Raw genomic sequence first — 23841 nt, forward strand, 5'->3', positions numbered from 1 at the left:
ATAATTTGCTAGTTTTATTTTTACATACTAATATGGTGATTGTACATTCAGAACATCTGAGAATGAAGAATATCTACTCAGTTGTAGGTAAACTGTGGAGAGTAGAAGTAAGAACTACCATATCAGTGTATTAAAAAGAGCAAAGATTTTTTTTATTGTGTAGACGAGTGGACGTGCTCACAGCCTACCTGGTGTTAAATGGTTACTAGAGCCCATAGACATCTACAACGTCAATGCGCCACCCACCTTGAGATATAAGTTCTAAGGTCTCAGTATAGTTGCAACGGCTGCCCCGCTTTTCAAACCGAAACGCATTACGGCTTCACGGCAGAAATAGGCAGGGCGGTGGTACCTACCCGCGCGGACTCACAAGAGGTCCTACCACCAGTAATTACGCAAATTATAATTTTGCGGATTTTTATTTTTATTACACGATGTTATTCCTTAACCGCGAAAGTCAATCGTGAACATTTGTTAAGTACGTATTTCGGTGTTTTATCCTTTAGGTCAGGACGACTTCAAAACTTAAAACTTTATCAGTAAAAAAAAAATATGAAGGACCACATTTTTTCTAATTAATACCCCAAAAGCTTAATTAATTATTCTTTATTCATATAAACACCAATTATTCTAGAATAACATACTCTTTTGTATTCCGGTGTGAAATTGCAATATTGGACGTCGTCACTGCGCTCGGGAATGTCCAACTCTGCGTACACGACCCTCGGCAAATCCTATAAGAGTTTTTATTTATTTTTTAATTGCGTAGACGAGTGGACGAGCTCACGGCCCCACTTGATGTTAAGTGCTTACCGGAGACATCTACTAGGTACATTGTAAATGCCGCCTTGAGAGATATATATATAACAAAAGATGACACAAAAAGAATCACATACTGCTCTGCTGCTCTTGTAGGCGACTTTCTGATAATTTTGACGCGAAGACCTTTTCGTGTACCAATAGATCAATAGTATGATGAGAGCCAGGACTATTATACAAATTACAGCTACAACCGAATATCCTTCAGGCGTGAAGAATAAATCTGAAACTGTAAAAGTGTAGCAAGCAAACACCGCAACATATAATTCCATTATTTTAACACCATACAAGTATATCTTATATATTTATATACATATATATATATACAAGAATTGCTCATTTTTATATATATATAAGATATACTTGTATGGTATATAATATTGTATGGTAATTTGTAAGGTATATATATATATAATCTGAATCTCGGAAACGGCTCCAACGATTTTCATAAAATTTTGTATACAGGGGATTTCGGGGGCGATAAATCGATCTAGCTACGATTTATTTTCAAAAAATGTTGTTTTATTCGTGTTTTCAATAAACAACCTTGTCGATAATTTTGATTTTTTCTTTAAATAACCAGTTCATATTTTTATATTATTCTGTCGGTAAGATCGAAAAATATTATTCATATTTCATCATTTTATCAATATGTAATTCGTATTTAAATATAATTACTAAAAAACACAATTTATCTAAAAAAAATAGTAAATAAAAGAATGCACCAAATTTAACGTAACGTTGGAACATATTTATGTGTTCCCGAAAACGCGGTAAAAGTAAAGCGCCCTGTAAACGATCGAGCAACGACTGATATCTTGTTTGACAAACACCCCATACACGTTCAAACTTGTTGGTCAAACACGCCGTCAATTAAGATTTCCATCAAACACGTAGACTGTTTGATAAACGCGTCAAACAAAGCTGCATACTGTCAAATAATTTGCAAACACGTAAAATTTGACAAACAATTTGATCGTTTACAGTACAGGCTTCATACTTCAGTGTTTACAGGCATAGACCTCTTTGATCTATATTTAATAGATGATATGATGATGATGATAGAGGATATGAGATTTAGGATTTTTTAAAAAATTTTAATATTACGAACGAGGCTCGTGCTTATCAGAATTTAAATGTATCTAAAACGTTTTTTCTTTTTTTATTGCTCAGACGCGTGGACGGTCTCACACCCCACCTGGTGTTAAGTGGTTACTGGAGCCCTTTACAGGGCGGTTAAGAAGGACGTTCCATGACAGACGACTGTCTGACAGTTGACATTAAGCTCCATTCCGGCGCGTTCATTATATCAGTGACGTTAAATTTTAAGAACTGTTTTGAGTCCAGAATCCATTTCGTAGGCACCACAACAAAAATTGACTTGGATTTATCGTGATTAGCATGCGAGTCAATCAGCGATGAGTTACCTACCGTCGAACACCGATGCTATGGTATGGGTGTGGTCGTCTGCCGCATAGGACCCTTCAAACTCTGTTTGAAGACCTGCCATAGCGCAAGGGAAATCTCTTGTGTACATGTTAATTGTATAGCCGAATGATCCCAGGCAGATTTTGGTTTGACAGCGACGATTTTTTTTTAACCTAAAACTTGTTGATAAGCAAAAATTAGCAATCGCTACATGTGTTATCTAGGGAGAAAACAGAGTACCTTTGAAAGATAGAGTTTCAGGTGTAGGAGAAGTAGCCGAGACCGTCACGGTGGAGACCGTTGTCGCAGACGGTGCTGCAGGAGATATTGGTGATCCAAATCCTTTATCTGTACTGTTAATTGCTGTTACAAATAAGAATGAAATTAGAACGTCCATAAACTCGAGAAATTTCAAGGGCGTGTTTGATTATTTTATTATGTTTGTTTGAAGACCTGCCATAGCGCACGGGAAATCTCTTGTGTACATGTTAGTTGTATAGCCGAATGATTTGAGGCGAAAAACAGAAAAAGCATTAAAAAAGAACGCGGGTCCACGTAACAGAGATGAATTGTGTCTCTGAATAAAAAAAATCGATGAATGTAACATCTCTAATATTTTTTCAGAGAACTCTTGAAATATGCCGTGCGATAAACAGAGAGAGCTGGAGTCCCTCCGTAGACTCAAAGGTTCCAAACGATCGCCAAGAACGAGCTCATAGCGTTCCTCAGAAATTAATAAACCCTATTTTCATTAAAACATGTATTTCCTCTGATTTCCTATGGCCTCTGTTGCAAATTATCGAAATAATAAACAAAAGTATACGAATCGCAGTATTCAAAAGGACTAAATATATTTTAGTATTTAAGGATTATATATCTGCTTTATGCACTCTATTTTCAGGGAATAGGCTGAAAAATATGAAATATTATTTACGAATTCCAGTCACCCTTCAAACCTCCACAAATAGACCACCAAAGGGCACGTGCACATAACGAATCAAAAGTTGAAATTCAAGAAACGCTTAAACTATATCTGTATGGTTCGTGGGGTTTTATTTTGTTTTACTCATTTTATTTTAATAACTGAAAACTGCGTAAAACGGGGCAAATTTGAATCACTCTCACTTGAGAGTGATTCACATTTTAAGCTTATCAAGGGACCGCGTGATAAGAAAAACACCTACAGAGCATTTATTCATTAATTACAAACATCATTCCTTCTGACTTCCTCTCTAAAATCACTTAATTATTAAATATTTAACGAATTTACAATAGTGTTTAACTCACTACGGAATAAAACTATTTTATTTAAATAGTTCCGAAGAGATTTTGTCGCTAGCGTTTTTCCAGAAATATCTAAACAGAATGTCTAAATATGTTTTGATGACATATTTAATTAAGATGTATTTATGATTAGTGTCATGATCAATAGATTCCGACCGAAAAATGGTGTTCGATTTTTCGGATGAGGGCTTCATAATGAATTTAACTACATATATACCTAGTCAGATCATTAATTCTGTCACATGTTTAATGTAAAATAATTGAAACAAGTTTATTCATTATGTAACCATTCATATACCAAAATGAACTTCACAAAACATAGATTCTTATGACACTAAAGTTTATTCAAAATGACCTCCGTGATTTTGAATACAGGCCCTCAATCTGCGCGGTCAGTCGTCTATCGCAGCATGAACGAGGTCCATGTCAATATCGGCGGCTGCCTTAATCAAGGATGTCTTGAGTGACTCCAAATTGGGATGGGGCTTTGAGCACGCCTTTTCCTCCAAGTGTTGCCATATCTTGTAATCTAACGGATTCAAATCTGGACTGGAGGAGGGCCAGTCTTCGTGCCGGATGAAGTCGATTTCACGCGCCGCCAGCCAGTCTTGTGTGCTCTTCGCTCTATGAGCTGGCGCCGAATCTTGTTGGAATACCCAGTGCCTGTTATTGAACATGGTATGAGAAACAGGTTCCACAAGGTTCGTCAGGACTGTATTTTGATACACAACTGCATTCGTTTTTACACCTTTCTCACAATAATGTACCTCTGTTAAGCCCCAATAAGAAACTCCCAACCATACCATGAGCGAGGATGGAAAATGACCTCGTTGGACACGCGGAATACGGTTGCTCGCTTCTTCACTACTGTGTGCGTACACCTTATCATTTTGTTTGTTGTAGCTCTCTTCTACGGTAAAATTTTTTTCATCCGAAAAAAGAATTTCCCGATATTTTTTTCCCGCGTACCGCTTCAACAAAGCGCGGCATCTCTTCAGTCTCAGGTCCATTAGACGAGCATTCAAACGATGTCCTGTTTTTCTTCGATATGCCCGAAGCCCTAAGTCTTCATTTAACACCCTTTTCACCGTGGTTCTGCTTAACCCCATCTGAAGGGCCAACAGTTTCTGCTTACGTTTGGGATTTCTTTGAATTCGCACCTTCACAGCTTTTATCACTGCTGGAATTCTAACAGACCGAGGGCGACCACTTCTTGACCTGTCATCTACACTAGAGTCTTCATTATATCGTTTGATGGTACAATAAACGAATCTTTTGGTTATATTCAAATTTTTCAGTATGTTAAAAATTTTAATTGGCGCGTAACCGCAACGATGCAACGCAATAACTGCAACACGGTCTTCTTTAAGCGTCCATTCCATATTTAAAAATGAGTAAAATTCTAAAAGTATACATTTTTATTTTCATGAACAATTCGAAATTCGAATTCAATAAACTTTTTTGTGGCCAGCATTCTAAAAGAAAAGTTTTTACTGTGTGACAATACTTATGACCTGACTAGGTATAGGTAAATTTGGGGCATCGACTTTCTTGAGATACTATAAAATATGTTTTAATTATTATTTTTGTATGTTTTAAGCATGATAAAATAAGAAATTTTATATAAGCAATCATATTAAATCGATATCAAAGTCAATAAATAATGTACAACCCAAAACAGACGGCCGAACTGACGTGACAATGACATTTGGTGCGCTAAACATGGCGGATTTTCGGCCTCATTAGACATTTACGTATATTCATGTTTCATTTTATGTACGCACCGAAATACTGTTATATTGTTTTCCTGCGAGTTACAGTGCTGAGTAAGAACGAGATAGATATATGTGTGTGCCTTCAAAATGGGTGCTATACGTATAGAACAATATGTCGTGTCCCTACTATATAGGTCTATAGCTCAAAGCAGTAAGGGAAAGAATTCGAAGAAATCCTGTCCGAAAGCAAAAGATTTTATCTCGGGAGATGAAGATAGCACCTAGAACCATGTCGCGTATTTTAAAAGATGACTTAGGACTTGCAGCCTATAAGAGACGTACTGGTAATTTCTTAACTGATAATTTAAAAGAGAATAGGTTGGTAAAATCGAAACAACTACTGAAGCGGTACGCAAAGGGAGGTCATAGAAAAATTTTGTTTACGGATGAGAAATTTTTTACAATTGAGCAACATTTTAACAAACAAAATTACCGTATTTATGTTCAAAGCTCTAAGGAAGCTTCCCAATTAGTCGACAGAGTGCAACGTGGGCACTATCCGACTTCAGTGATGGTTTGGTGGGGTATTAGACATGAAATAGTGACTGAGCCATACTTTTGTGAAAAAGGTATCAAAACATCGGCACAAGTGTATCAAGATACCATTCTTGAGAAGGTAGTGAAGCCCCTTAACAACACCATGTTCAATAATCAAGAATGGTCCTTCCAGCAAGACTCGACGCCAGGTCATAAAGCTCGGTCTACGCAGTCTTGGCTGGAAACGAACGTTTCGGACTTCATCAGAGCTGAAGACTGGCCGTCGTCTAGTCCCGATCTTAGTCCGCTGGCTTATGATTTATGGTCAGTTTTAGAGAGTACGGCTTGCTCTAAACGCCATGATAATTTGGATTCCCTAAAATAATCCGTACGATTGGCAGTGAAAAATTTTCCCATGGAAAGAGTGCGTGCTTCTATTGATAACTGGCCTCAACGTTTAAAGGACTGTATTGCAGCCAATAGAGACCACTTCGAATAAGCTTTTTATACATTAAATTGTTTTATATTTATGTATTAAACTAACATACTGTAAAAGTAATAAATGTTATTTGCAATAGAATGTTTTTATTTTTTATTGTACCAGTATTTATGGCCAGACTAAGTATATCGTCGCTGTCAAACCAAAATCTGCTATGTGCAAAAACTTTATTTTGAATTATCGAGTAAAAACATTTTCGTATAAAATTTAACATGAAAGTGAAGTTTTAAGAACTATAAAGCTATAGAAATGAAAGCTATAGATAAATATTAAAGCTATAGACATATAACAGTTTTTTTTATACGGTAGATAGGGCTGTGAACTATACGAAAAGGTCAAAAAGTAAAAATCTCAAAAAGTGCACATAGCAGATTTTGGTTTGACAGCGACGATTTTTTTTAACCTAAAACTTGTTGATAAGCAAAAATTAGCAATCGCTACATGTGTTATCTATGGAGAAAACAGAGTACCTTTGAAAGATAGAGTTTCAGGTGTAGGAGAAGTAGCCGAGACCGTCACGGTGGAGACCGTTGTCGCAGACGGTGCTGCAGGAGATATTGGCGATCCAAATCCTTTATCTGTACTGTTAATTGCTGTTACAAATAAGAATGAAATTAGGACGTCCATAAACTCGAGAAATTTCAAGGGCGTGTTTGATTATTTTATTATGTTTGTTTGAAGACCTGCCATAGCGCACGGGAAATATCTTGTGTACATGTTAGTTGTATAGCCGAATGATTTGAGGCGAAAAAGAGAAAAAGCATTAAAAAAGAACGCGGGTCCACGTAACAGAGACGAATTGTGTCTCTGAATTAAAAAAATCGATAAAGGTCTACATCTCTAATAATTTTTCAGAGAACTCTTGAAATATGCCGTGCGATAAACAGAGAGAGCTGGAGTCCCTCCGTAGACTCAAAGGTTCCAAACGATCGCCAAGAACGAGCTCATAGCGTTCCTCAGAAATTAATAAACCCTATTTTCATTAAAACATGTATTTCCTATGGCCCCTGTTGCAAATTATCAAAATAATAAACAAAAGTATACGAACATTTATTCATTAATTACAAACGTCATTCCTTGTGACTTCCTCTCTAAAATCACTTAATTATTAAATATTTAACGAATTTACAATAGTGTTTAACTCACTACGGAATAAAACTATTTTATTTAAATAGTTCCGAAGAGATTTTGTCGCTAGCGTTTTTCCAGAAATATCTAAACAGAATGTCTAAATATGTTTTGATGACATATTTAATTAAGAGGTATTTATGATTAGTGTCATGATCAATAGATTCCGACCGAAAAATGGTGTTCGATTTTTCGGATGAGGGCTTCATAATGAATTTAACTATATACCTAGTCAGGTCATTAATTCTGTCACATGTTTAATGTAAAATAATTGAAACAAGTTTATTCATTATGTAACCATTCATATACCAAAATGAACTTCACAAAACATAGATTCTTATGACACTAAAGTTTATTCAAAATGACCTCCGTGATTTTGAATACAGGCCCTCAATCTGCGCGGTCAGTCGTCTATCGCAGCACGAACGAGGTCCATGTCAATATCGGCGGCTGCCTTAATCAAGGATGTCTTGAGTGACTCCAAATTGGGATGAGGCTTTGAGCACGCCTTTTCCTCCAAGTGTTGCCATATCTTGTAATCTAACGGATTCAAATCTGGACTGGAGGAGGGCCAGTCTTCGTGCTGGATGAAGTCGATTTCACGCGCCGCCAGCCAGTCTTGTGTGCTCTTCGCTCTATGAGCTGGCGCCGAATCTTGTTGGAATACCCAGTGCCTGTTATTGAACATGGTATGAGAAACAGGTTCCACAAGGTTCGTCAGGACTGTATTTTGATACACAACTGCATTCGTTTTTACACCTTTCTCACAATAATGTACCTCTGTTAAGCCCCAATAAGAAACTCCCAACCATACCATGAGCGAGGATGGAAAATGACCTCGTTGGACACGCGGAATACGGTTGCTCGCTTCTTCACTACTGTGTGCGTACACCTTATCATTTTGTTTGTTGTAGCTCTCTTCTACGGTAAAATTTTTTTCATCCGAAAAAAGAATTTCCCGATATTTTTTTCCCGCGTACCGCTTCAACAAAGCGCGGCATCTCTTCAGTCTCAGGTCCATTAGACGAGCATTCAAACGATGTCCTGTTTTTCTTCGATATGCCCGAAGCCCTAAGTCTTCATTTAACACCCTTTTCGCCGTGGTTCTGCTTAACCCCATCTGAAGGGCCAACAGTTTCTGCTTACGTTTGGGATTTCTTTGAATTCGCACCTTCACAGCTTTTATCACTGCTGGAATTCTAACAGACCGAGGGCGACCACTTCTTGACCTGTCATCTACACTAGAGTCTTCATTATATCGTTTGATGGTACAATAAACGAATCTTTTGGTTATATTCAAATTTTTCAGTATGTTAAAAATTTTAATTGGCGCGTAACCGCAACGATGCAACGCAATAACTGCAACACGGTCTTCTTTAAGCGTCCACTCCATATTTAAAAATGAGTAAAATTCTAAAAGTATACATTTTTATTTTCATGAACAATTCGAAATTCGAATTCAATAAACTTTTTTGTGGCCAGCATTCTAAAAGAAAAGTTTTTACTGTGTGACAATACTTATGACCTGACTAGGTATAGGTAAATTTGGGGCATCGACTTTCTTGAGATACTATAAAATATGTTTTAATTATTATTTTTGTATGTTTTAAGCATGATAAAATAAGAAATTTTATATAAGCAATCATATTAAATCGATATCAAAGTCAATAAATAATGTACAACCCAAAACAGACGGCCGAACTGACGTGACAATGACATTTGGTGCGCTAAACATGGCGGATTTTCGGCCTCATTAGACATTTACGTATATTCATGTTTCATTTTATGTACGCACCGAAATACTGTTATATTGTTTTCCTGCGAGTTACAGTGCTGAGTAAGAACGAGATAGATATATGTGTGTGCCTTCAAAATGGGTGCTATACGTATAGAACAATATGTCGTGTCCCTACTATATAGGTCTATAGCTCAAAGCAGTAAGGGAAAGAATTCGAAGAAATCCTGTCCGAAAGCAAAAGATTTTATCTCGGGAGATGAAGATAGCACCTAGAACCATGTCGCGTATTTTAAAAGATGACTTAGGACTTGCAGCCTATAAGAGACGTACTGGTAATTTCTTAACTGATAATTTAAAAGAGAATAGATTGGTAAAATCGAAACAACTACTGAAGCGGTACGCAAAGGGAGGTCATAGAAAATTTTTGTTTACGGATGAGAATTTTTTTACAATTGAGCAACATTTTAACAAACAAAATGACCGTATTTATGTTCAAGGCTCTAAGGAAGCTTCCCAATTAGTCGACAGAGTGCAACGTGGGCACTATCCGACTTCAGTGATGGTTTGGTGGGGTATTAGACATGAAATAGTGACTGAGCCATACTTTTGTGAAAAAGGTATCAAAACATCGGCACAAGTGTATCAAGATACCATTCTTGAGAAGGTAGTGAAGCCCCTTAACAACACCATGTTCAATAATCAAGAATGGTCCTTCCAGCAAGACTCGACGCCAGGTCATAAAGCTCGGTCTACGCAGTCTTGGCTGGAAACGAACGTTTCGGACTTCATCAGAGCTGAGACTGGCCGTCGTCTAGTCCCGATCTTAGTCCGCTGGCTTGTGATTTATGGTCAGTTTTAGAGAGTATGGCTTGCTCTAAACGCCATGATAATTTGGATTCCCTAAAATAATCCGTACGATTGGCAGTGAAAAATTTTCCCATGGAAAGAGTGCGTGCTTCTATTGATAACTAGCCTCAACGTTTAAAGAACTATATTGCAGCCAATGGAGACCACTTCGAATAAGCTTTTTATACATTAAATTGTTTTATATTTATGTATGAAACTAACATACTGTAAAAGTAATAAATGTTATTTGCAATAGAATGTTTTTTTATTTTTTATTGTACCAGTATTTATGGCCAGACTAAGTATATCGTCGCTGTCAAACCAAAATCTGCTATGTGCAAAAACTTTATTTTGAATTATCGAGTAAAGACCTTTTCGTATAAAATTTAATATGAAAGTGAATTTTTAAGAACTATAAAGCTATAGAAATGAAAGCTATAGATAAATATTAACGTCATAGACACATAACAGTTTTTTTTTATACGATAGATAGGGATGTGAACTATACGAAAAGGTCAAAAATTAAAAATCTCAAAAAGTGCACATAGCAGATTTTGGTTTGACAGCGACGATTCTTTTTTTAACCTAAAACTTGTTGATAAGCAAAAATATGCAATCTCTACCTGTGTTATCTAGGGAGAAAACAGAGTACCTTTGAAAGATAGAGTTTCAGGTGTAGGAGAAGTAGCCGAGACCGTCACGGTGGAGACCGTTGTCGCAGACGGTGCTGCAGGAGATATAGGCGATCCAAATCCTTTATCTGTACTGTTAATTGCTGTTACAAATAAGAATGAAATTAGAACGTCCATAAAATCAAGAAATTTCAAGGGCGTGTTTGATTGTTTTATTTATTGGTATAGTTAGACAGGTGGATGAGCTCACGGCTCGCCTGGTGCGAAGTGGTTACTTAGCCCATAGACATCTACAACGTAAATGCCGACCACCTTGAGATATGAGTTCTAAGGCCTCAGTATAGTACAACGGCTTCCGCGCCCATCAAACCGAAACGCATTACTGCTTCACGGCAGAAATAGGCTGGGTGCTGGTACCTACCCGTGCGGACTCACAAGACTTCCTACCACCAGTAATAAAGCAAATTATAAATTTGCGGGTTTCGATTTTCATTACCCGATGTTATTCCTTCACCGTGGAAGTCAATCGTGAACATTTGTTGAGTACTTATTTCATTAGATTAATTGGTATCCGCCTGCGGGATTCGAACACCGGTGCGTCGCTAGATACAAATACAATGGACGTTTTATCCTTTAGGCCGCGACGACTTCAAGATCTACCGTATGTCGTTAAATCGCATCAAAAAGGCTTAATTGTGTTAATTAGGTTACGCTACCTGGAGTGGACGGTGAGGTAAGAACAGGTTTCCTGCGTGTTGTCGAGACAGTGGCATCGGTAGACGACCAACTCGTCATAGGATGTGACGTCACACTCCTTGTTGTCGAAGTCCTGACTGCCGTGGGAAGCGGGGCGCTAGGGCCTGACTGACCCGACCAAACAATAAATATTGACATACACGTATTTATACTAAAATACAAATAAAACTGGAGCGTCTGTTTGTAATATTGAAATACCCGCTTCTTACTACATGCATATGAATATATTTATGGTACACACACCAAAATAACATTTTTTACAATTGTACGGGCACAACTAGTACTACTGTTTCAACCTTGACATAATAGGAAGGATGGCGGACCTAGCTAGGCGATCGCAGGATATAGTTAAATATACACAATATGCATGATGAATCTATTGAAAACATACTTCAACAACTTAGATGGTTAATGTTCTTATAAGCCGGTTGCAGACCGAAAACTAAGCTATGCCAAAGCCTAAACTCAGCAAGCTAGGCTAAGCTACGCTAGAAATAAATTGCGTGCACACCAAAAGCTAAACAAACGCTCAGTCAGTGTTGCGAACTTCAATTCAACGGACGACGCTTGCCATAAATATAACCGATGAAGGAAGTTTCAATAAATTCAATACGTTACACATAGAAAAAAATAAGATTAATACTGACATATTATTTGTTTAAGAAAAGGACATTTAAGATCTTGGATATGTCAATACATTCAATTTCGGCACACAAGTGGGGGGAGTTGAGAACTTTATTTTACGAGTTCGTATGAGGATTAAATATGTTGATAATAATATGAGGATACTGGAGGTAGGATCTCTGGTGAGTCCGCACGGGTAGTGTAATAACTGTATTTAATTAGTTAGTAAAAGGTTATTAAGACAACTGTAATGAAACGCATAAGTATTCACATGCGCCATGTTTATTATGTAGTGTCATCCCCCGTACATGTCAACCACAGCTTATACCAATAAGTATCTTCACATGACATCTCCCTTTCTTTACTCAAATAAACCTACAAAGTAACCAATTTGAAGTTTTATTTAACTTAGATTCTAACTTAATATAAGACTTGACCCTTTAGCCAACTTGGTTGTTTTACCTGCCTTCCAGACCTTGTTTGCCTTATATCAGTATTTACATTTTCCAAAGTTACTGACTTCCTATTGCTAGTAGTGTCATTAGACTGTATATTGTCATTGTCACTCTCAATATTGTCATTGTCACTGCCAATGCCACTACTACCAATTGAATCTTCTATATCACCACTGTTATAGTCTCTTTGTCTATTAGAAGAGCCTTTGTAAATATTGTATCTATTTCTTTTAATCACTTGTCCTTGCTCTGTTAGAATATTGTATGCTCTATGTTTGTTTTTTTGTATTATTTTCCCCCTAAGATTTTTATTTTTACTATCCCTTATAAACACATTTTGACCCTCTGTAAACTCAATTCCTTTTTGATTATTTCTTCTATCATGATAATATTTGTATTTAATTTGCTTTTTCTGCAAACTATTCCTAACTTTCTTTAATTTATTTTTACCTGGCAAAGAAGATCTGGTAGGTAACAAAGTTACTGTTTGTCTTCCTAAGAGTAACTCATTAGGAGACATGTTAATTTCTGAATCTATAGGTGTGTTGCGATATTCCATCAAGGCCATATAAATATCTTTCTGATCAAAATCACATTTTTTAAACATTTTTTTAACAATCTGAATGTGCCGTTCAACCATACCGTTGGACCTCGCATAATATGGACTAGATTTAACTAACTGAAATCCCCATTCTTTCACAAATTCTTGAAATTCGTAACTATTAAACTGTGATGCATCATCTGTACATAGCTTTGTTGGAATACCCCATCTCGCGAACATCTGCTTTAATGCTAATATGTGACTTTGCGTGGATTGATCCACCATATTTATAATTTCCACATATTTAGTTAAATAATCTACAACCATTAAGTATATATTATTTTTATAGAAGAACATATCAGCTCCTATTATATCCCAGGGTTGTTTCGGTATGTCCCTTAGAATTAGGGTTTCAAATGAATGAGATTTTTGATATTTCAAACATGCTTCACAGTTTCTGATGTGGTCTTCCAGCTCTTTATTCATAAATGGCCAATATAACAATCCTCTTATCTTATTTTTGCATTTTTCTAATCCTAGGTGGTTGTAGTGAATTAAGTTCAATATTTCTTTCCTCAGTGACTTTGGTACAAAAACTGCATTATTTTTAAATATTAACCCATTTGCATAATACAAATCCTCTTTTATAGAATGATAATATTTTAAATCTGTTGGTAATTTTACTTTATCTGGCCATCCCATTTCAATATTTTTTATAATTTTTTGACATTCTTCATCATTTGCAGTTTTTTTTTTTAAATCTTCTAATTTTTGTTCTGTGAATTTTAATCCTTCCGTTATCAAGCAAACATGCAATTCTACATGCTGATCCAAATCTTTATTACATATTTTGTCTGGTAAGCTATTCCTAGACAAGGCGTCAGCTACAAATAATTCTTTTCCTGGTTTATATCTTATTTCCAGGTCATACCCTTGAATTCTCAATCTAAGCCTTTGTAGTCTTAGTGGAGTTTCATTGATTGTTTTTTTAAATATGTATTCTAAAGGCCTATGATCAGATTCAACTATTACATGTTTATCATAAATATATTGATGAAACTTTTCACATCCATATACTATTGCCAACATTTCTTTTTCAATTTGTGCACATGACTTTTGGCACTCTGTCAAGGTCTTTGACCCATAAGCAACTGGTAAATTATCCTGTAGGAGTACCGCTCCCAACCCTGTGGAGCTACTGTCGACTGAAAGAGTCACTGGTTTGTTGACATCAAAGTATCTGAGCACTGTTGCACTAGTGAGAAATTGTTTTATTTTTTTAAAATCTTCTTTTTGTTTGTCACCCCAAATGTACTCTACGTTTTTTTTTAGCAATTGTCTGTTAATTTAATTTTGTATACATAGTTCAATTTTCCTAAGCCATGAAACAAATCTTTGTATTCACCAATGTCCTGAACTACATATTCCTTTGAAATATTTTCAACTTTGTTTATTAAACCCAACTGCACAGCAGCTTTATAGCTCAGCACATTAGTAGTTTTAAATTTTACCACATAAAAGTCAAGTACATACTTTTTTTTATTGAATTTCACTATAGTTTTAGTCATACCTACTGTTTCTATAGTTGAGCCATCAAAGTTTTTTAATTTTGTACAAGTTTCTGTCATTTTTAAGTCTAGTTTTTTCACTATAGCACTAGTCAAAATATTAACCTGCGATCCTGTATCCACTTTGAACTTCATCTTCTGTCCTCTCACTTTTGCCTCAACGATCCAGTCCTCTGTATCAACCTGGCCCACAGTTACTGACCCCACTACTAATGAGTCATCACTATCATCATCGCTGACATACACAGCACCAACTGTTCTGCACATCTGCATGTAATGTCCATATCGATTACACTTAGCACATCTCCTTCCAAAGGCTGGGCAGGATCGATGAGAATGCACTCCTCCGCATCTTTCACAATTATTATTCTTCAACCTTACTGATCCTTCTGCACTCTTACCTAGATGTTGTTTATTATTAAAACTGGTTTTATTCTGATTAGGCATTCTGCTTCGAGATTCTTGTTTTCTTGTAACAGCTTCAACTGTCTTTTCTGTCATGACTTGAACCTGTTTTGCAGCACTCTTAGCCACTTTACATATTTTCATGCAGCTATCCAATGTTAAGGTCGATTCCTTAAGCAATCTTTCTGTTAATTTGGCATCATTTAAGCCTAATATGATTTGGTCTCTTATTAAGCTTTCTTCTAGGTCTGCAAACCCACAGTCTCCCGCCAATTTTCTCAACGTACAGAAAAATTCATCAAAACTTTCTCCATCTCTCTTTTTTCTGCTGAAGAAGACATGTCTGCTAAAAGTTTCATTTCCGGGTGGCGAACAATATTCATTAAACTTCTGTTTTACTTCCACATAAGATAACTTTTCTTTGTTCTTAAAACCATTGTATATGGTTAGTGCTTCTGCACCTAGGCAGTGCAAATAGATTGCCTTTTTCTGCTTATCTTTAATTTTTTCATCACCTTCCGTCCCGCTAGCAATCATATAAATATCATATTGCTGTGTCCATTTTTGAAAATTTTGTTTCAAGTCGCCCATGAGGCATAATGGTGGCGGTGGTTTTAACGAATCCATCTTCCGTTTACAACGGTTTACTTCCACTTAGGTTTTTATATTTATCTCAATAAGTTCTTTAAGTCCTCAGCGCCATGTAATAACTGTATTTAATTAGTTAGTAAAAGGTTATTAAGACAACTGTAATGAAACGCATAAGTATTCACATGCGCCATGTTTATTATGTAGTGTCATCCCCCGTACATGTCAACCACAGCTTATACCAATAAGTATCTTCACATGACAGGTAGGTACCACCTCCCTGCCTATTTCAGCCGTGAAGCAGTAATGCGTTTCGGTTTGAAGGGTGGGGCAGCCGTTGTAACTATACTGAGACCTTAGAACTTATATCTCAAGGTGGGTGGCGCATTTACGTTGTAGATGTCTATGGGCTCCAGTAACCACTTAACACCAGGTGGGCTGTGAGCTCGTCCACTCATCTAAGCAACAAAAAAAAAAAATGTTCCATAGCACCTACAAGCAATTGTTTAACAATTTCAATAAATTGCTCCATATTCGCAACAAAACGACCGTGCGTACGACAAAGGGCACTGGCGAAGGATGTGCGAAGGGCGTGCGGGGAAGGCGAGAAGGGCTTAGCTTAGCTCGTGTACTTGCGCATCGGCCTGCACAACTAACTTAGCTTTTTTTTCCTACCTATGCTGATAGCTTTGAGAGGCTGAAAACTTCGCCCTAACATTTAGGTGAGTTCACGGGGCTCAAACCGGAGTTTTTTTTTTTTTTATGATTGAAGGATTACTGTTGGCCCGGAGGCCTTTCCAGTTTCACCAGGACAGGTGGGCGAGCAAAGGCTCAGCCAGGAGTGCTCAAACCGGAGTGTTGCTCACACTGACCCTAGCAAGAGCAGTGTTTCGCAGAATCTATCACTGGATCGGAAACGCGACCCACTAGAAAGACCTGTGCTTGTAATGACGTGTTTAGAGCGACGTCGACGGTTTACCATTCGGTCTACAGGCTTAGCTTCGCATATTTTAGCCAGCGCAAATAACTTAGTTCGCATAGTTTGCGGCTTGCACACAAGTATAGAAAACTGCGTCAGCTATGCGAGCTAAGCTATACTAACTTAGCTTAGCTCTTGGTCTGCAACACGTATTAGCATTCTCTTTCGAAACAACCTATCATTTAGACGTTTCCAAACGATCTTACTGGTGGTAGGACCTCTTGTGAGTCCGTGCGGGTAGGTACCAGCACCCTGCTTATTTCTGCCGTGAAGCAGTAATGCGTTTCGGTTTGAAGTGTGGGGCAGCCGTTGTAACTATACTGAGCCTTAGAACTTATATCTCAAGGTGGATGGCGCATTTACGTTGTAGATGTCTATGGGTTCTAGTAACTACTTAACGCCAGGTGGGCTGTGAGCTCGTCCACCCATCTAAGTAATAAATAGGTAAATAAAACTTAACAAAATCTAAACTCACTTTTTCCGTGGTCTGTTGCCGCAGTTCGCAACTGTTTTCCAAGTTAAACCTTATCAAACCAATGTTATAATATACAGTATTCGAACAATCTGTAAATAAAAGGCTCCCATTACGACAAATCGACGATGAGTCCTAACTCATTAGATGTATGCGAATAGGTGTCTATCTGTAAGTCGACATAATTACTTCAATGCGCCGCGTAGGGCACCGGTGACCTACACGGCAGTCAACGGGTTAAATCATAAAAAAATTACCTACACTTTGAAGTCGTCGTGGCCTAAAGGATAAGACGTCCGGTGCATTCGTATCTAGCGATGCACCGATGTTCGAATCCCGCAGGCGGGTACCAATTCTTCTAATGAAATACGTACTTAACAAATGTTCACTATTGACTTCCATGGTGAAGGAATAACATCGTGTAATAAAAATCGAAACCCGCAAAATTATAATTTGATTACTGGTGGTAGGAACTCTTGTGAGTCCGCCCGGATAGGTACCACCACCTTGCCTATTTCTGCCGTGAAGCAGTAATGTGTTTGAAGGGTTGCTTTGAAGGGTGGGGCAGCCGTTGTAACTATTAAGCAAGGTGGGCGGCGCATTTACGTTGTAGAAGTCTATAGGCTCCAGTAACCACTTAGCACCAGGTGGGCGTGAGCTCGTCCACGCATATCATCATCATTCTTTCCTATTACCCTCTGCTGGGGTGTAGGGCTTGAATCAAATCCTTCCATTTACATCGGTCCTGGGCAGTCTTTTCTAGCTTCTCCCACGTCATGCCCAAGACGCCTATCTGCTCCACCGAGCGACGCCAAGTTGTTCTGGGGATTGGTAGCATATTGAGAAAGCCCGATACCCACCTATCAAAGAGAGCACTGACCTGGAAAGTGTCTGGCAAAAGGAAGAGAGGCCGTCCTAGAACAACTTGGCGTCCACGCATCTATATATAAAAACTAATTGCTGTTCGTTAGTCACGCTAAAAGTCGAGAACGGGTGGACCGATTTGGCTAATTTTGCTCTTGACTTATTTGTGGAAGTCCAGAGAAGATTTAAAAGGTAAATAAATATGAAAATGCTCGGAATTAATTAAAAATGACAATTTTGTTTATCCTTTGATGTGTCCCCTTCGGACGGATTCCTTTTGTTTGTTTTAAGTTTATTTTATACAAAAGCTTAGGCATATTTTATTTATCGATTGAGGTACTACGAAGTTTGCCGGGTCAGCTAGTAAGCAATAAAAAAAACTATAGTAAGGCCAACCAGACGAGATAAAAAATGTAAACAAAGTTTCAGGAGTAAAAAACATTTTTATTTAAATAAATTTCGAATTTTAATCGCTGTCATCTGTACTAGACAAAGATGATTCGTCGGAAGAGTCCGAGTCAGCTGTGTTTATGATAAAACTATCTATTGTATTATCAATCATGTTGTCAATATTGCTATAAAAATTGTCCTCGACTTTTATAACATGATCCACACAATTTCGCCATCGACACCGATGCCCAAAATGCACGCTGTTTTCTCCATTATACGTGTTTTGTACGGATATTCATCTGTAGGCCAAGTTTGCTTCACGTATTTGTGCACATTAACGACCATTCCTTTTTCATTCGATGTAAAATACGTCCGCTGTAAATAAAATAAAAATGGTGAGGAATGGTAAATTTGAGACTATTTTCTTATTACTTATTATATAAAAAAGAATCTGTTTTGGTACGGAACTTTAAAAATCAAAATTATGGTAGTGGTTTAAGTACAAATGAATTAATAAATTAACTTACCTTTTGACGCTTTTTACGTGGTGAATTCATTTTAGAGCCGCCAGGCTGTGATTCCATAATTAAAATCAACAACTAAGTACTCACAATAACAGCAAAAATCAAAAATAAAACTAACAAAAACGGAATAATAACAACAACAAACCAAGTAAATACGGAAACGAAAAAATATGTATCACTTCGAACGCAATCCAAACAGGAATGAACTTTTTCACAAAATGGCGGACCAAATGTTGCCAACTGCGGTACTCAGAGCTTTCCTGTACCACGAAACACACAACGACAGTTGTTGTCGACCAACTGACGCCATAACTGCGCGTACGAGTGATAAGGACAGAGATAATAATCCCTCGCTACCGCAATGTAACTCAGTAACGGTCCGCTTGTTTACGTTTATTATCTCGTCTGGTTGGCCTAAGTTTAGTATATTACTACTATAATCTAATAATCTAATACATACCAGCTTCATTATTGTATAAATCAAGTATTTTCACTGCTTTGCAAAGAGCGTCCCCTTTGTAGTTCAAATATAATTCAAGGCTGAGATTATATCTCTTCGGCAATATATGGACGGATTCGTCAAAGCAATTCTCGTTGGCACTAATGTTTCCTTCACCAACCAGTTCTGAATGAAGCAAATCGTGTCTCGCTGGAATCATCACGATTAACATTGAAAGAAATTTTAATCAATTTGAATTAAAAATAGTGTAACACAAAATGACATTACTGTAAAAAAAAAGCGTGTAGTGCTTTTCAGGATATTATCATAATAACCCTTCTACTCATGTCTGGTTATAAAATATTTATAACTACTGATACCATGTACGTGCACCCCACGTTTTTTTTACTATAAAAAATATTTTTTTCTTACACTATCTTTAATTGTGGTAGTACCTACTTACCCGTGCGGACTCACAAGAGGTCCCACCACCATTAACTAAACCAACAATCGAAAGGAAAACCAAAGGAAAACAGCGCAGCCGGGAGTCTTACTCCGATGACCACTGTCTCCACGCCTCAAACTCACCTGTCAGCAATCGATAGCTAGTTGCGCCGACCGGTATGTTCGTAAAACGCAAACTCAGCGACAGGTAATAAGCTGTCGAGCAGTACTGGAACTCTTGATAAGAACTGTAATCTAAAGGAACGAGGCGTTTTGTAACTTTCATAAACATATGAGTTTATTTTTTTTTTTTTTTTTTTATTGCTTAGATGCGTGGACGAGCTCACAGCCCACCTGATGTTAAGTGGTTACTGGAGCCCATAGACATCCACAACGTAAATGCGCCACCCACCTTGAGATACAAGTTCTAAGGTCTCAAGTATAGTAACGACGGCCGCCCCACCCTTCAAACCGAAACGCATTACTGCTTCACGGCAGAAATAGGCAGGGTGGTGGTACCCACCCGCGCGGACTCACAAGAGGTCCTACCACCAGTAATTACGCAAATTATAATTTTGCGGGTTTCATTTTTATTACACGATGTTATTCCTTCACCGTGGAAGTCAATCGTGAACATTTGTTGAGTACGTATTTCATTTGAAAAATTGGTACCCGCCTGCGGGATTCGAACACCGGTGCATCGCTCAACACGAATGCACCGGACGTCTTATCCGTTAGGCCACGACGACTACATAATACACTTAGTCGATAAGCATTATTTTGCAATGAGCACACACGTAATCGGACATTGTACTGTGGTGATTAGTGCGAGTTTTTAAACGTTCTCGATAGCGTAAAAGTTAACTCAAAGTATGCAGTTGGAACAGCGTCCCTAGCGGCAAACGTGCAATAAGCACACAGGAGAACAAGGGGAGAAGTTAAGCAAAGAGCGAGGTAGCTACATTTGAGAATGACAGATGTCGAATTCGTTTGGAAATTACTTTGTTAACTCACAGTAGCTTTAAGCGGATGAGGTCAGAAAAAAATTCTGAATGTAGCTAACCAGATTTTTTTATCTTTGAAGGATTGCTGGTGGCCCGGAGGCCTTTCCAGTTTCACCAGGACAGGTGGACGAACAAAGGCTCGGCCAGGAGGGGTGGGATTTGCTAACAGCTACCCGAGCGCCCCCGAAGGAGACCTAACAACTCAGAAGCAGCTGCTTCGCGAATGATTCTACTACCGGATCGGAATCGCGACCCGCTGAGAAGATCCGGCCAGAAACTCAGCGGGCTGATGCATGGGTTAGGTTGCACGTCGACCTCTTCGTCGAGTTCGACGAGTACGGTTACCGGGGTCCCTAAGTCTGCTTCTAGTGTTAGAGCTGAAGGCGTCTAATGCAAAGTTTATTGGATCTGATGGATCCGTAAGGACGTGTCTAAGGCGTCGACGGTGACTGGCTCCTGCGTGATCAGGATTCGGCGAGTTGTCAGCGGCGGCAACGATAAGGCGATTATCATGATGCATAACCTTATCGAAATAAAATAAATGCTATAACAACAGTCGGAACCTTGGAGCTATAACACATGAGCTGTTCGCGGAAGAAACTGATGCTGTCACCACCAAGTAAAAGCCTCTTGACGATCTCAAATGCGTCACTGTGGTACATTGAAAACGCTTTAGCTAATAACCTGGTAAATATCTCTTTTACCACAGAAAGCGATGTGGCTATACCAGACGGACACCACGTAGCCACACGAGAAATTAAAAACGGCCATTCTTCTTACTGGTGGTAGGACCTCTTGTGAGTTCGGATGTGTAGGTACCAATGCGTTTTGGTTTGAAGGGTGGGGCAGCCGTTGTAACTATACTGAGATCTTAGAACTCATATCTCAAGGTGGGTGGCGGCGTTTACACTGTAGATGTCTATGGGCTCCACTAACCACTTAATACCAGGTGGGCTGAGAGACCCTCCATCCATATCGAAGCAATAAAAAAAAAAAAAACTTGGTGTGTGAGCACGCTAACACTGGTATCGGTTCCATTACGGGAATGTTTAATCTACGTCAATAGCCAGTACATAGTTGGGCGTAGCCGCAAAATATGGCAAGAGCTGGATGAGAAAAGCCGAGGATCGTGCTTAGTGGCGATTGGATAAGCCTATATTCAACAATGGACCAGTATGGGCTGATGACATAATATGATTCAACTCAATTCGTCTTCTCAATCTCAAAACTTACTAATTTTACATGAGTGTTTTAAAGGTTTAACATGTGGTGATATTTTTAATATTAATCAACATTTTGCAACATTTATTTTTAATTTGTTACCAGTTACATTATCTGTCCTTTAAAGTAAGATAAAATTATGTATTAATTTTGTTAATAGTAGTCAAAACATAGGTAAACTAAAAAAAACTAAACTACGCTCTTTTGACAGTATTTATGAGAAAAATACTGGTGATACCAAATGATTCCGCATATTAACTCACTTACCAAAATTTTTAGAAATTGTGCACTTTTAATGCGAAAAGACGAATTATAAATTAGACATTGGATACAAACTCACCCGGCCTGAATGGTGAACACTCTTGTTTCACACCCACACATACCATTATTAATATGTTTAAAACGATAAATTTTAATGCGAGCATGTCTTTCGCCATTTTAAACCAAGTTCAAACTAATTGAACCCTTTCCTCATGATATCGGATCATTAAGGAAATCCATACTAATATAGTTTGACGTCAAATATATGCCAATGTTTGTCGCATTGCATCTGTGGATTATTTCCTGTTCATCCATTTTCATGTGGTTATCGAGACACATGGAGGCCGCTGTCCAGCCCGACATGAGGTCGAAGTGACGATTGTATGATTCAGCGGCTATCCCACGCCTCAAACCGAACGTGCTACGCCACAAACATAATCCAGATGATGGTACCTACACGTCTGAGCTTAAAATACGCTCTACCACCAAACAGTTTTTTTTGTACTTATGCTGATAGCCTTGAGAGGCTATATCGGTTTCACCCTAGCGCAGCGGTCGGGGAACTTTTTTAATTATTACCCCAAAATATTTTTGTGAGAGCTGATATTGGCCCCCATGGCGAAGAACAAAAAAACAAAATCGCTTCTTTTTAACATCTTTCATATTATAGCCCCATGACAATTTGAAATCACAACGATTCTAAAGAAGTTTCAGTTCAATATATATTTTTTACTTACAAAAGTTTCATTATTACCCCCTCAACATTTCATTTTACCCCATTTGGGGTAATTTACCGCGGTTCCCCGACCGCTGCCCTAGCGTGTAGAGCTCACGGGGCTCAAACCTGAGGTGTTGCTAACACTGGCCCTAGCAAGAGCCGTGCTTCGCAGAAACTACTACCAGATCGGAAACGCGACCCACTGAGAAGATCCGGCGAGAAATCCAGTGGGCTGTGTCTGTAGGTTAGTTTACTCGCCGAACCTTTCGTGGCAAGCGATGGACTCGACGAGAACGGTGACCGGTGCTTGAGGTACCTAAAGCACCGTTAATGGACCGGGAGGATCCGTAATGACGTGTTTAGGGCGACGTCGACTGTTTACCAAGCAATCCACAGGATCGGGTATGTAATTACCGGCGGCCACGACAAGAAGGTTTTTGTGTGGTGCCGCCTTCAACCAATAGGTTCTCAGTCTTCTTCCATCGTGTAATGGCTTCTTCATCAGCCGCCGAGCGTCTCATATTTTAGTCCACGGACGCTTTCATAAATCGTGCGTACTACTGTGTTATTCTGATTATACTTGTGTATATTGTGATAATTAAGAAAGAAAATTTCGCTTTTTTTTCCCCCCTTTAATTCCCCATACTTATATAAATATAATTTGCGTGATTACTGGTGGTAGGACCTCTTGCGAGTTCACACGGATAGGTAGCACCACCCCGCCTATTTCTGCAGTGAAGCAGTAAGGCGTTTCGGTTTGAAGGGTGGGGCAACCGTTGTAACTATACTTGAGATCTTAGAACTTGTATTTCAAGGTGGGTGGCGCATTTACGTTGTAGATGTCCATGGGCTCCAGTAACCACTTAACCCCAGGTGGGCTGTGAGCTCGTCCACCTATCTAAGCAATAAAAAAAACGGAAATCGAAGACTGGATCGGGTTTGACTAGTAACAAATAAAACCA

General features: G+C 38.3%; 1 protein-coding gene and 1 long non-coding RNA gene across 3 annotated transcripts in view; one reads left to right on the forward strand and one right to left on the reverse strand.

Annotated features, from left to right (window-relative positions):
- Nucleotides 1-7329, forward strand: part of LOC105842637 (uncharacterized) — a 73814-nt gene extending 66485 nt beyond the window's left edge. Inside the window, exons 5-6 of the long non-coding RNA XR_009976369.1 lie at nucleotides 3149-3287; nucleotides 7138-7329. This is a non-coding gene — a long non-coding RNA (uncharacterized LOC105842637). The remainder of the gene's footprint in view (nucleotides 1-3148; nucleotides 3288-7137) is intronic.
- On the reverse strand, nucleotides 591-22403 carry LOC101735645 (adipocyte plasma membrane-associated protein Hemomucin-like). Of its 2 annotated transcripts, XM_021347858.3 has the most exons (10): nucleotides 22241-22403; nucleotides 19820-19930; nucleotides 19253-19441; nucleotides 17018-17106; nucleotides 11343-11490; nucleotides 10647-10769; nucleotides 6753-6875; nucleotides 2488-2610; nucleotides 897-1042; nucleotides 591-734 (listed from the first exon to the last, which is right to left on the reverse strand). In XM_021347858.3, the coding sequence occupies exons 1-10, from the start codon at nucleotides 22335-22337 to the stop codon at nucleotides 600-602; spliced, it is 1284 nt and encodes a 427-aa protein (XP_021203533.2). In that variant the 5' UTR covers nucleotides 22338-22403; the 3' UTR covers nucleotides 591-599. The 2 variants fall into 2 exon arrangements, with proteins under 2 accessions (XP_021203533.2, XP_062531412.1); XM_062675428.1 differs by lacking the exon at nucleotides 897-1042 and having other exon boundaries at nucleotides 22241-22402.
- Nucleotides 22404-23841: the final 1438 nt, after the last annotated feature.

This window comes from Bombyx mori, chromosome 23 (assembly GCF_030269925.1).
Source record: "Bombyx mori chromosome 23, ASM3026992v2".
NCBI classification, from domain to species: Eukaryota; Metazoa; Arthropoda; class Insecta; order Lepidoptera; family Bombycidae; genus Bombyx; species Bombyx mori.

Excerpts from the sequence above, each read along its gene's own strand:
- LOC101735645 (XM_021347858.3), bottom strand. The coding sequence starts at position 22,337 with ATGGCGAAAGACATGCTCGCATTAAAATTTATCGTTTTAAACATATTA. Across the intron at positions 2,611-6,752 it reads TGAAACTCTATCTTTCAAAG|CAATTAACAGTACAGATAAA; the intron begins GTACTCTGTTTT and ends TATTTGTAACAG. Across the intron at positions 1,043-2,487 it reads TGAAACTCTATCTTTCAAAG|ATTTATTCTTCACGCCTGAA; the intron begins GTACTCTGTTTT and ends TTACAGTTTCAG.